The following is a 13,932-nucleotide window of genomic DNA, read 5'->3' on the forward strand; positions in this document are numbered from 1 at the left end:
CAGAGCATTTAATGAGAACCAGAAGAGATGTGATATAGCTGTAGGCAAAGATACATCGTGTTAGAAACTCGAATAAAGGGCGATGAATAGTGCGACCCGAAGACGAAACAACACAATGAGCTTCGAAGAGGGAGCAGTACGAAATACATGAAAGGAGAGTAGTAAAGAACTGGTCCGAGCGATGGAGAGATGTACCATATCGTTATAATCCCAGAAGCACCTTATCATATCTATAGAAGTTTACTTTCCTTATAAATACTCATCCATATAGAAGAAAATGGACATGTAATCTTAAATGGTTCCACTCCAAAGAGAGCCAGGAGGAGAAATGGAGAAAAAGAGAGTTAAAAGTTTGAGAGATATTTGTAATTCATCAAAGGGTAAGACCCTCGTAAATAAGATATAGTTTCTTCATCTTGGATGTAGGTCTACAACTTTTACTTTGAATCTTGAATATTTATGTTTATTATAGTCATTAGATCTTTATGGGTGTGGATAGCAGGAAATCTGCAACTACAGTTATTTTTGACTTGAAGCTTGCCCTTTGATTGAAATACTACCGCTTATTAGATGCAGATTTTTCGTAGCACATAACAAATTAAGACGTGAGATCGAACAGATACACATATACTACAGCTTAGTGTATGCAGATTGTTCATAGCACATAAAATCTCCCCTTTTTACCACGGATTTTACATAGTAAAAAAAGTAAAAGACTAAAGGCTAGGCAATTAGGCAGCTAAAGTAGTAGCTGCACAACTGTCTACGGTACATGCAAGAACATCCATGTATTCCCTTGTGATTGTGAATGAATCATAAACATTTCCATCGCTGCTCTTCTTGTACTCAAAAAGGAGAGAGGTGTGGTTGTATGCAGTCATTTTTACGAATCCAAAATCAAAATCTTTATACAAACTCCACGTTGTCTTTAGAGTTGAGAAACTAGCCAGATGGCTTCCACCGCCTCCTACAACAACGTGAATTGTTCCATTCCATAGCCCTGAGAAGTGCGATGTAGCAGGGCTCACGCAAATATTCTGCACGACATGACATAACAAACAACAAACACCAATGTATGTTAGACTATCACTCTCTATAGGCACATGTACCAGCACACTTGGTAACGTTGAAATAAAATTGCTTCTTCCCATTGGTTCTTCAAATGAACCTTGTCGAGCATACCACTCATCGGATGAATAGCCAAGCCCACGATGAGTAGCAAAAATAAGCCATGGTTGTTTTTGCCTGTCCGTTGTTGCAAAACATTTCTCAATGAATTTGTACTGCTCGGTTCCCTCTCTCCAGTCATGTTCTGAGTCACCAATGCAAAATCGAAACATACCATAATCCACAGAGTACCTAATCATCAGGAGAAACCGAAAATTGAGAAATTGAATGTTGACAAAAAATACACAAATGCTGGATGATTTAGCTTCTTAGTTAAATAACCACCCATAATTTCAAAGTTTTACCATGATTAGTACCAGTAGTTTGCACGATTTTCCGCTGGTACATAGAACATTGTTTCAGCAGGTACACCACATTCACCACCAGAGTCTGCTGTGTTATAAAAGGATCCTGAATTCGGCCAATCTCGTTCGTGATTACCACTAAAATTGAAATTTGCTAAACAGTTTGAGTTAATTATTACACGCACTAATCATAAAAGTTGGCCATATGCTAGTTGAAAGTAACTTTAACATACCTAGCGACCATGTATGGTACAGCGGAGGCAATGGGTTCAATCATTTCGGTGAATTGATCCCATTGGGATAGAAAACCGTTTGAGTAAGGCAGGTCACCAATGTGAAAGACTATATCATAGTTACCCAAGTCCTTGGTAAGTGTATCAGTCGTATTGAGTGATCCTGGCTGGTAATTTTGATACTCATTGGATCCATCACGTTCTGCCTTTCCAGTGTCTCCAAAGATGATAACGCGTTGCAATGAGTTCTGCCCAGGATATGGTGGTGCAGTGAATGAGTAGTTTTTACTCCAAACATATGTACCATCCATCAATCTATGACCCAACTTATATGTGTACCTGTAATTTATGTATAAATTTGCGCCAAGTATCTGAATATATTGAACCTTGAACAACAAAGATCACCTAGCTATGTTGGATTAATGAAAACCAAACTTACTTTAAATTTGGCCACAAGTTCTTTAAGAAACTCGTATGAAAGAAGCCTGGTTCTCTCCAACCAACAGTTCTTGCAGGTGGACCTACTCCAAATATGATGTTATCAAATTATATAAGTATATGGAATTTATGTAGGTGTATGGATGTATGCGCAAGTATCTTTTTATACAAGAAAACATCGTTCGTACCACACATGCTGGTTTGCGTAAATGTTAACGTTCCAGCTGGAGACCGAATTTGTTCTTCCCCTTGGAGCCCCCATTGAACGAAAGGGACAGCCTCGTTTATGTCATAGTCACTTGTCCAAGTTACAGTCATCTATATCAAACATTAGCAATGGTATTACGTGGGCTACATAAATATGTTTCACAGAATAAAAAAAAAAAAAAGAACTGAAATTGAAATTGAAATGAAATGTGAACTTAATTACTTCATCCCAAGACTTTCCAAGAGCAAGCCGAGGATAAAGAGGTGCCTTCGGGTTTGCAAAAGAGATCTTGTTTGAAGTAGCTATTAACTTCGGCTACAAAAGAAATTCCAATACATATAAGTAAAATATCGTACTAATTAGAAGAGTAATTATCATAACTATGTGAAGCCTTACCTTGGAAAGCCCGCCAGAAAATAATCCAAATGCAAAGTCATATCTCTGGTTGATCAGACGGAACTTCAAAGATCCACTACCGGTATTTACATAGTCTGGAGTTGAATGATTTGCGAATTGGTACTGACGAACGAATCAAAAAAATCAAAGGAATTATATCAACTTTTTTGTTTTGTCTTTTTTATTGGAATTAGATCGATCAACTAACAACCGGGTTGATCTGTAGCTGGGATTTTATTCTGGAACTGTTAGCTAGTCCGGTCCTTGATCAAGCTCTTCACATGTCATTGTTATTCTTTTCATTTTTTCTAGATTAAGACCGTAATCTAATATAGTGCTAAGAGATCAATTAAATACCTTGATTGGGGCAGAAACCAACAATGGACTTAGGAAAGCAGGAACTCCCATGGTTAGCACATATGTTGAAGCACTTTATATATTAAATGAACCCAATTAGTTAACTTCGAAGAAAATATAAGCAACTAACCTATTAGCACCACTATGCATAAGACATTTGAAATTATTTGTTACTTTACATTTATCCATTGGCTACTCTCTCCCTGCATATTAGACACGATATAGTCAAGAATAAATGAAATCCTGTAACATTTAGACCAAAGCAAATAAATTATGCTGCTGAAACAATTAGAAGTTAGTAACTGCATCATTAATTTGCTTCTTCGAAGGCCATATAGCAAACAACAAAAGAGCGAGGTCCGTTGTAGAAGTAGACATTAGTCAAGGACTCGTGGTTATGGAGGACTGACTTTAGAGATGGAAGCAGAACGCAGTCCTTCATACCCAGACACAGATAGCTAGAAAAATACTATGGAGAATGGATTATGGTTTTGAACCTAAGTTACGCACCTTTAATCCGACAAGACGGGTAGTAGCTTTAATTGAAGCTTCTGCATGAATCCCTAGTTTGAATTCGTGCATAAAAATTTTAGACAAAGGTTGCTCACCCATCATTTCTTGATGATTAGTATAGAAATCACCATTGACATTATTGGCTTCAACAACATAACTACATAATAACATGCAGCACACTAAAACAGATATTATCTTAGAACTTATCTCCATTGGTTGGATTTGTTTACTTTGAAAGAACTCAGACGATGGTATGGTAGTGACTAGTGAGGGATATATACATCTGCTTATACTTGATTAGAATTTATAAGCAGGGTTTGAGATTCTTAATTATTGGTATTAACGTAGTTAACACTGCACATGTTTCACAAGGGCTTAATTTTTTCTAAATACGTACAAACTTGATGGTATAAAATTTAAGAACCCCCATGTTAATCAAAAGCTATTAGCAATTCAATTCACCTACAAAGACAAATTTTCCACCAACAAAATAATCACAGATACATAGCATAACAACAAAATAATCAAATTCTTTTTTTTTTGATTGTTCAATATGAAAAAATTTATTGAAAAAGAGGTATTTAAGAGGGGAATCTCAACCAATAAATACAGCGGAAGCAATAAAAATGATGACCGAATTTGAAATCGATCGCCCAAAGAAAAGAAACTAAAACAAATAGCTAAATGAAAATAGTAAAAATAACCAACAACGAGCTAATGAAAAGACCGAATTTATGGTGGGCAATGTGGTTAGAGAGAAATGCAAGGAACTTTAATGGAAGATACAAATCTATAGAGAAGATTAAGGAGAGTGTCAAGGTTTTTATCTTCAACTGGTGCATTGGAACTAGTATATTTAAGGCATTTCTCTGAATACTGTTTTGTATAACTGGGAAGCAATTATGCATTAACTTTTGCTTGTTTTTCTGTTTACAGTAACTCTACTATGATTGAGTTGCTCTTGTTTTCTTTTTAGCCATTTTTATTACCTCCTCGGTAATAGACTGGTACTTTTTAATAAATTTTGTCCTTTTTGAATCAAAAATAAAATAAAATAAGTAAATAACCAACACTAATCGTTTCATACCTAACTCAAAGATGCCGATAGAAATTCGAACCCATAAGGTATTGACTTGTTAGCCATTAAACCCACATTTTAGTATTCGACTCCACCCAACATTTAGTATTCGACTCCGCCCAACAATTAATAAATTTGAATCTTGATATCTCTGATATACCTTCCAAACTTTTATTTTTTTGATCAAGGATGAAAAATTACAAACACTCGTCAAAACCGCTCTTACTAAGTCTCTGACATCGTAACATGCATGTTTGGAAATGTCACCAAGCAACATTTTTGTCGTCCCTATTAACCAAAGAAACATTATTACCATAACTGGATTGCGACTACAAGCATTAAATCGATCTACGTAAACTTTTCTATTATGCCGATGCACCGTCGAATGTACACCAGAGATTGATCGAACAACTTTTTGCATCTGCTTCAACATGACTCTGGCTCCCCAGTGAATAATTGGCCCAAAATTCCCAAACCATCCCATATGCATTTATGGAGGGTGAGATTTTGCATACTCCAATGCCTAGTTAGTAAGTTCACGAATTATATGAATATATAAGTCGTGAATCCGTACGTATCATCACTATATCTTGAGTCCCGGCTTATTTTTGCAAATTTCTAACCCAAAACGAATTATACACGTATTTAGGAATTATCGAATCATATAATCCATATAATATTTTACAACCCGTATAATACTTTGCCACATCATCACTAAATTATCATTATTTATTATATTTTTGACTTTTACATTTACACATACACTAATAATGTTTCAATACCACTAATGAACATGTTATTTGCCGATTGTAATGTATATATCATATACTCCCCCGTTTCGAAATAATATGATGGTTTCATGTGTAATTTGTACATGAAACCAGCTTATTTTTTTGAAACGGAAGTAGTAATATCTAAGGAGAGATTATGTTAAAAAAAAATAAAAAATTTTACGGGTTAATATATGTCGAATTTTGTATGCCGAATTCATATCTTTCAAACGGATTATAAACTTATGTATATAGTTCCTTATTACTGCCGAATCATGAAATGTTGACTGGATTTTTGACCGATTTGACTTTTATAAAAAAAATTTATTATTAGAAAAGAAGATATATTAGAGAGGAAGAATTGACAAACTACCAGAGGTAGGAAACAAATGGAAAATTACACTATATTACATGAACAAGTTGTCCCAATCCTTTACTTTTACAAATCGGTATAACACTCGTACGTACCCCGTTCCGAATATTTCCCGTATCCCGAATTGCTAACCAGGATTGAATGTGAAAAAACACCACCTCTCATATCTTAATTTTGATTATTTTTTATACTTTCCAATGCAATGATTTGTTGTTATCTTGTGCATGGCTGCACAAGTTAACAAAACCTTTCCATTTGACATAAAATCCCCTGACTTTTTCACTCGCCTAGAAAACTCGGAAAAATGCATTTCTCTTAGAATAAGATTTTTTTTTCAAATTCATACATATCCATTCACTTTCCCGTCTTATCTTTTGTTCAATTTCCAATAACAGAAACAATAACTTGGTTTTGATGAAATCTATGCATAATAAATAAAGATAATACATGAAAAAATCCATCTCGAAAATGGAATAAACCAAAATCAAACTCTCCCACTTTATATTGGTGACTAAAGGAGTAGCATCTTGCTTAATTAATAATTTTGATGGTTGTAACAACATTAACATTGATTTATAGAGTTTCTATTTTGTATTTAAATTATTTTAATTATATAATAATCCAACAAGCTTTCCACGAGCGTTCTACTTAAAGTTTAACAAAGGTAACCATCGTAAAGTCTAACACAGAGGTAACCATCATAAAGTCGTATACATAATTTAATTGTAGGGGGTTAGAATACAATTATAATATGAGACACAAATTCTAATAGGGATAATTGGAAAAATGCCCTAAAATTAGATGTCCCGTTGGAAAAATGTCCCATCAAATAAAATTTATGGGAAAATGTCCCACCGTTACACTTTCCATCCAATCCTAGTTAAAAGGTTAAACTGTTGACACATGCGGGATTGCATGTGCGAAAAAAGAAACTCATTGTAATCCAACGGCTATTGGTATGTCATCTAATATGTTTAGTGTTGATGAATAACACGAAAAAGAAGTCATCTACTTCTTCGTTCTTCTAAGCCCTTGAGCAGAAAACTGAATCCTGAAATCTCAAAATTTATGAACCCTAAAAATCTATATCCATTACAAACCATTGAAAAGGTTGATTGTATAGTTTCACACAAAAAAACCCAAATCCTGTGAACCCTAAAAAATCAAACTTCATCAACTACAAGCGTTGTTGAGTTAAACGATCTAGAAGAAGATAAGCATCGGAATCACGAATTGGAGATGTGATTTCAAATTAATCGAAATCATTTATATCATCGTCATTATCATCAGTAATAGGTGTAGTTAAGCTTTGAGGAAGAGGTCAAAGGATAGGAAATAGATGCAATAGAGGTAGAGGCGATGGATTATCAGGGGTTGATGAATTGTTTTACATTCTCAATCATCGGTTTTAAGGTTTAATGGAGGAGATACAGTAGAGAAGAAGCCTGTCGGAGAAAATATTGACTAGTAAATGTGGCGAGTTTGACCATTTAACTGAAATTGGATGGAAAACGGTGGGACATTTTTCCATAAGTTTTATTTGGCGGGGCATTTTCCCAACGGGACATCTAGTATGGGGTAGTTTCCCAAGATTTCCATTCTAATAATATGAGACAGAAATTCTAAGTGTAATATTCGATCTTGATATGCTTGCCAGCTTTAGTGAGCACACCTTATAGACATAGGTCATAGGATATGGTATTTAATTGATGTGGGTATTTTATTTTGTCCTTGTTTTTGATTTGTTCAAAATAATTCAGTCTGTTGTCAAGATGAGCATCTAGTGTGACCAACATGGTTAGCCAGATATTCAAAAGATTTTTATTTTGTTCAATTTATTTTGTTCCTTTCTTCTAATCAGAAAAATGATAATTTTGTTCAACTACACACGTCATTGCAAGCTTGCAATTAGAAAATTAACCGATTGATTAATTTCCCGTTAAAGTAGCAGAGTGATTCCAGAATCTACACGTTGTTATGCAGAATAGTACATGTACTATATTATTAGCTTGACCGTTTTAGGTAATAGGGAATACAAAGATATATTATTAGCTTGACTGTTTTGTCTGATAAGAATTTTTTTGAATATTGAATAATTAAAATAAAGGAATTTAAATAAAAAAATGTTCTTACATGTATACAACAAACAAAAAAAAAATATTGGAAACGGAAAAGTGACTGCTAAAATTACCTGGCTTGATTGATTATACCCAATAAGACAAAATCTGGTTATTTTGAAGTGAAACCAAACCACCCCTTAACCTTGTATTTTCTAAATGGCTAATATGCCCTTGTTTAATTAATACTAAAAATTCTGATTAGGTTAATTAATTGAGTTTAGATTGATTGAATAGATTAAAACTTAGGAATTGAAGTTATGAAATTTTGTTTTTGATTGAACTTTTGTGGGATGATTTTTGATGAGATTTTCTTTTTGAGAATATCTCTTGCAACGAAAATGAAGCACACAACCGAAACACTTTTAAAAGGTGATTGCAAATCTGTGGTATGAAATCATACTCAAAATCAAAGAAGAAATCCACACTTTCAGTTCTGAAAGTATGAAAGGTCGGCAGGGTCGACTAATGAAGATCATGCCGACCACTCTACGCCGGCAAGGTATACGGTTGAAGAAGGTGCCGGTTTTCTACGGCCGGCAGGGTATACGAATGAAGAAGATGCCGACCGTAATATTTTTTGACACACATGAGACTGTTATAAATGCGGAAGTAGTCGGCATGGTATTAATTTATTACCTTGCCAGTTTCCTTGTCATCGGCATTTATTAACTTTCTTACCCTGTCGGCCAGCGTTTAGCCGGCATGGTTGTAATATTATAACCTTGCCGACTTTGGTTATCCCCCAAAAAAGACTGAATTCTAATAGATGCAATTCACTTTATTCATTCAATTTTGGTTACTACATTTATTGAAACATAAAACCTAATCCTTGTCGACGGAAAAACGAATGCACTTAGCATGTGCATCAAGCCTTTGAACCCCTAGGCGACCCTAGTGGACGAGTTATAGTCTCTTGACGGCTTACATAGAGGTATACCCACAAAACCTACACTAAAACTTCTAAAGCTATCAATCTTTCTCCGACGAAGACGATACAACATCCAAGTAGTCCGGGTTATCCACCGGGTTTCTTTCGGCCAAGAAATGATAGCTTGCATCGAACGCGAATGCTTCCCCCTTTCCCTCCAAGTAGCGCGCTTTCACGACTTCCTGCTACAAAAACAAACTTACATTTGTTAGTGGTGTTTCATTGGAAGATAAAACAACATGGGCTATGTAAAAGAAACCACAAAATTACTCACAAATTGCGCAATGGACAAGGTGAAGGGCCGAGTGTTAAAAATCCGAGGTTTGAGAGCTAAAAAAGCAAGTATTGCGTTTTCGATGACAATGTGCCTATCTTGAATTTGTTGAACACTTCTTGCATTAGGATTCCCACACTCTTGGCTAAATTTGTTGTGTACCCTAGCCCAAAAGGTTTTGGAATCCACCCTTTTGGAGGATTGACGTCTAAGTCGTTTTTCCGCATACCAAGCTTTGGTGATTGCCAAATCTTCATTAGAATCAAATGAAGCCATTGTTATACATATGTAGAGAGCTATTGGGTGAGTTAGATGAAGTATATGATGATATGAGCTTTGGAGAGTATATGCAAATAGTTGTGTGTTGTTTTGTGGAGATAAGTAGTCAATCAGTGCAATTGTACTTGCAAAAAATTTGAAATTTAAATCCGCCGGCACTGTTTTATTTCCCCAGTATGCCGATAAAGTCGGACCGGCAGGGTCTGAAATTTGTTACCATGCCGACCTGATGATGATTTTAGGCATCAGGAGACCAGTTTCTTCTGTGTATCCGCCGAAACTGTATTTGGTCATTAGCATGTCGGCTTTGATATGGCCCGCAGGTTAGGAAATAATAACCATGCCGACCTTTGATGATTTTAGGCATTAGGGGAAGGTTTTACTTTTATGCATTCGCCGGAACCGTATTGGGTCATTAGCATGCCGGCCAGGATTCAGCCGGCAAGCTAAGAATTTTATTACCATGCCGACCTTATATGATTTTAGGCATCAAGAGAAAGTTTTTTTTTGACACAAATAGCCGGCATGGTTGATAACATATTACCTTGTCGGCGAGTAAACAGCCGTCTAGGTAGGAATCGTATTACCTTGCCGACCCTGGTAACTACACAATTTCCGTTGTCAGAGCCGGCATTTTGACAATTCACAACCTTGCCGGCCCTGGAACAGTCGGCAATGTAACTTAAACAAAGCATGCCGGCATAAGTATTGAAACTTTACATAGCTAAGTAAACCATTCATTCAACAACTAGAAATCCAACACTTTTTGTCCAAAATACGAAAACATATCCCATAAACCTTAAAAAAACATTTGTCCACACCATTAACTTAAACATTTGTCCACCACAACATAAAGAAATAAACTAGGAAAGCATTCATTCACCACGACCCCGGCCACGACCCCATTTAGGAACACTACCACTGCTGCTACCTTCACCACCACGACCGCTACGATCCCTCTTTTTGTCAGCATTCAGCTTGGCTTGTGCTTACCTCCTAGCTTTTTCTTCCATCTTTACTTGAGCCTCAAGTTGCTTGAATAATTCATGGGCATCCTCATTGTCAACATTGCAAGCATAGTCAATGTGCTTGCTTTGCTCTTCAATCGACAAAGGCTCTCCTCTGTCTTTCGCGCAACACAATACCTCCACAAAGGTCTTCAATTGGTCCTTCTATTTTCAATTAAACAACAAACAATTAATAGAATGATTCGATAATGTAATCTTAAAATAGTAAGAGCAACTCTAAAATACTTATAAAGAACTTAAGACTTATTGCTGGGTCTTTCGATACCATCCTCCTCTTACGAGCCAATTCTTCAGCAGTCATTTCCCTAATCACAGTAGAACGATCCCAACCCAAGTACCACGCCATGTATTTCTCACTGGCTTCACAACCGGTGGTCACCTCGTCCAAAAGACTCACATCGATTTTACGGCCACGTCTGTCATCCCAATGTTCTTGAACTGGCGATGGATCATAAGAGACGTTAATAGTTTTTTGGGACGTGGTGCATTCAGTCATTTTCACAGTAAAGAACGACTTTGCTTCATCGATATGAGGTTCTTCTTGGACGTAACCCAATTGTCGCATTACCCGATGTGGATCGTACATTGAATATCCATCATACATAGTCATCAAGGGTCCATAGTATAATGCAACTTCATCTCTCCTTTGGATTAAACCTTGATCTCTAGCATCTCGATACGGATCAAATAACACATCATCCACAGTCAATTTGTCGATGGTGATTCGGAGTTTGATAAGATTTTGCGGCATGTCCTTATCCCGAGTACTCTTAAAATTGTACCTTTGCACTCTTGGCTTATGAACCGCAACATTCGCATCCATTTTGACGTAGGAGTTGTCTTTGAACAAGGAAGGGAAGTGCTCATATATCCAAATCTACGCAAAAAAAAAAAGTTTAGTAAGAATCTTATCTTACGAGAATTTTGCAAATATAAATGATTTAGACAATAAAATTACCTGCAAGAGACATGTGTTTCCGTTAACTTGCTTACTGAGTGCCCTAGAACATTTTGTCAACTCATTGTTCAAGAAGGCGACCACCGCAGTACCCCAAGAATACTCACGCATCTTATCTAAGGGATCCAATAGTTACAAGTAACTTGCCTCGACCAAGCTTCCAGAACTGTGGGGGAAGATACATTTTCCCAGGAAGTATAGCAAATAAGCTGACGCGGTAGCATTGATTCGCATCGGGTTCACCCTTCCTTCCTTATCAAAGATTTTCTTTGTCTCCCATAATTTGTCCCTCAACTTCTTCAGATTAAACTTCTTGCTTAGACGACCATCCTTCATCTCAAGAACAGACTCCGTCTCAATCTGATTCCAACCGAACAATTTCTAGCTCAATGCGTAAATATCCTTGAAATCAAACTTATTATTGAATCCCTCAGTGACTGCTTTTCCATCAACCTCGAGGCCTAGAATTTGTTGAGCATCATCGGAAGTTATCTCCATCTCACCGAATGGGAATCACATTGTATCAGTCTCTCCGTAGAACCTCTCACAGAATGCAGATACGGTAACTTTATCATGCTCAATATTCAAACTCTCCACCGCATGCCACAACCCGGAGTTCTTGACAATCACTTTCACCTCCTCACATTCCTTGTCAAGATCCCAAGTACTAGTCATTGAACACGAAGCTTGGTGCCTCATGAGACGGACGGCATGCCTGTGATCCTAAATACCAAAAAAACAAAATGAAAAGATACAAACACTTGACGCAAATTTAAGATAGTTACACACTTGAATAAAGAACAAAGACGGATTGAGAGTACTTACGATAGTATTATGGATCGTACATGCCCAAGAGTCTTTGTATCCAAAAAGAACTTCTTCACCACCTCTTGGGGTCCCCCTTGGACGCTCACCTTTTTTCGGTGTAATCATCAAGTGAGGGGGAGTCATGTGGGAATTAGATGGTTTAGTGATCACCCTCTTCTTCTTTCCGGTTTGTTGAAGAATAGCTAGAGTTTGTTCTCCATCTTCTTCTTCTTCTTATTCCACTGCCTCTTCAATAATTTCTTCTTCGATTTCCTTAGTTTTATCTCAATTACCATCATCATCATCATCATCACCTCCTCCAACATTAGGAATTTCTTGATGACCATCATCATCATCATTGTTACCTCCTCCAGCAGCCAGAGTGCTTTCATCAGCATCATCATCATCACCTCTTCTACCAGATGGAATTGATTGGTCTTCATCTAGAGTCTCATCTGAATCACTGGGTTCCGATGGTGGTCCAGAATCATTCGGTACACGAATCAAAACCGTTCCCAGCACAACATATGCCCCTCGATGTGTTGGAGTCAAGAGTTTATCACCAACACGAGGAGGTCTTGAAGGAGGACTAAGAGCTTTCATAGCTTTCTTATTTTCCTTTTCCAACCTGAAAAAGAACAATTAAGGAAAAAAAAATTACAGGTCGGCAGGGTCGACATATATAACCTATCGGCGGAACAATGGCCGGAAGGGTCTATATCTAAATTACAAGTCGGCTAAAGAGCAGCCGGCAGGGTAGCATTCAAATAGCCTGCCAGCTTAACAAATATACTACACAGGAGATACAAATATTTTCCACATTACAGGTCGGCAAGGTACATTACCCATATATTGCCGACCAACAAACAGCCGACATGGTTGTATCCAAACACCATTCCGGTGTTTAAAAATTTAAGGCATCAGGAACCAATGGTTCCAAAACAAGTTATAACATGCTGGCAGGGTAAAAAATAATAACATGCCGGCTTCATTAAACAAAAACTGCCGCCGGCAAGGTTGCAGGTTGAATAACCTGCCCACCCTGTGGAGGCAGTTACAGATATTAAACAGCCGGCAAGACATTCAACCTAAGAGCTTGCCGGCCAAACCCTAACTATGAAAAGCCGGCAAGGTCGATAACATAATACCTTGCCGGCGTCTCAACTGCCAATTCATAATTTTGATTTTTCTGACCTAATTTAACATGCAAATATGAAATCGAAGTACTAGAATGAGTTTAAGTAAGCCCTTACTTTCTTAAGCGCGCCATTTCTTGTGTTTCAGCGGCTACGAATTCTCCTTCTTCGACAGTTCTTTTCTTCACTCTCTTTTGAACTAGTTTTGTAATTCCAGGGTTATACTCATTCTGTTTTCGATTAGCGCCTTTCATACGAGTTCCCTTCCGCCGTGGTGGATCCATTGATGAAGATTAATCGGATTTTTCGAATCGACGATTTCAATGAATTAATCGACGAGTTTTGATGGTGGTGGGGGTGATGGAGCCGGTGTGGTTGTGGAGGAGAAGAAGAAGATGAAATGAAAAGATTAAAACTGATTTAGGGTAATAGGTTTTTAAAGGGTAAGGGTAGTTTTGTAACTTACCCATTAGGACTCCCCCTAAAATCCTTAAAAAGATTCCCTTTAAAATTGGGTATACCCCAATTATTCTGGGTATACCCCAATCTCGCCAGGTAAAATTA

At 37.0% G+C, this 13,932-nt stretch overlaps 2 protein-coding genes across 3 annotated transcripts; both read right to left on the minus strand.

Annotated features, from left to right (window-relative positions):
- Window positions 1-611: 611 nt before the first annotated feature.
- Window positions 612-3,979, minus strand: LOC113293524 (probable inactive purple acid phosphatase 27). 2 transcript variants are annotated; one of them, XM_026542138.1, is made up of 10 exons: window positions 3,615-3,979; window positions 3,284-3,307; window positions 3,105-3,177; window positions 2,748-2,870; window positions 2,574-2,666; window positions 2,332-2,461; window positions 2,145-2,226; window positions 1,706-2,044; window positions 1,485-1,610; window positions 612-1,359 (listed from the first exon to the last, which is right to left on the minus strand). In XM_026542138.1, exons 3-10 carry the CDS (start codon window positions 3,153-3,155, stop codon window positions 732-734), a joined length of 1,572 nt encoding a protein of 523 aa, XP_026397923.1. In that variant the 5' UTR covers window positions 3,156-3,177; window positions 3,284-3,307; window positions 3,615-3,979; the 3' UTR covers window positions 612-731. The 2 variants fall into 2 exon arrangements, with proteins under 2 accessions (XP_026397923.1, XP_026397922.1); XM_026542137.1 differs by having other exon boundaries at window positions 3,105-3,132; window positions 3,235-3,307.
- LOC113296155 lies at window positions 3,415-13,652 on the minus strand. Its single transcript, XM_026544489.1, has 7 exons — window positions 13,486-13,652; window positions 12,743-12,860; window positions 11,987-12,148; window positions 11,669-11,785; window positions 10,433-10,494; window positions 3,615-3,774; window positions 3,415-3,540 (listed from the first exon to the last, which is right to left on the minus strand). The coding sequence occupies exons 1-7, from the start codon at window positions 13,650-13,652 to the stop codon at window positions 3,415-3,417; spliced, it is 912 nt and encodes a 303-aa protein (XP_026400274.1).
- Between the last annotated feature and the right edge of the window lie 280 nt (window positions 13,653-13,932).

Source organism: Papaver somniferum, chromosome 7 (assembly GCF_003573695.1).
Source record: "Papaver somniferum cultivar HN1 chromosome 7, ASM357369v1, whole genome shotgun sequence".
NCBI lineage: Eukaryota > Viridiplantae > Streptophyta > Magnoliopsida > Ranunculales > Papaveraceae > Papaver > Papaver somniferum.

Bases quoted from the DNA above. Each gene is read 5' to 3' on its own strand.
- LOC113293524 (XM_026542137.1), bottom strand. From the start codon at position 3,293: ATGGATAAATGTAAAGTAACAAATAATTTCAAATGTCTTATGCATAGT. The intron at 2,227-2,331 runs GTACGAACGATG...TATTTGGAGTAG, and splicing joins TACGCAAACCAGCATGTGTG to GTCCACCTGCAAGAACTGTT. The intron at 1,611-1,705 runs GTATGTTAAAGT...TTTCAATTTTAG, and splicing joins GTACCATACATGGTCGCTAG to TGGTAATCACGAACGAGATT.
- LOC113296155 (XM_026544489.1), bottom strand. From the start codon at position 13,652: ATGGATCCACCACGGCGGAAGGGAACTCGTATGAAAGGCGCTAATCGA. The intron at 12,149-12,742 runs GTTTTGATTCGT...TTTGGTATTTAG, and splicing joins CATATGTTGTGCTGGGAACG to GATCACAGGCATGCCGTCCG. The intron at 10,495-11,668 runs GTGAACCCGATG...GTTGACAATGAG, and splicing joins TCTTTGATAAGGAAGGAAGG to GATGCCCATGAATTATTCAA.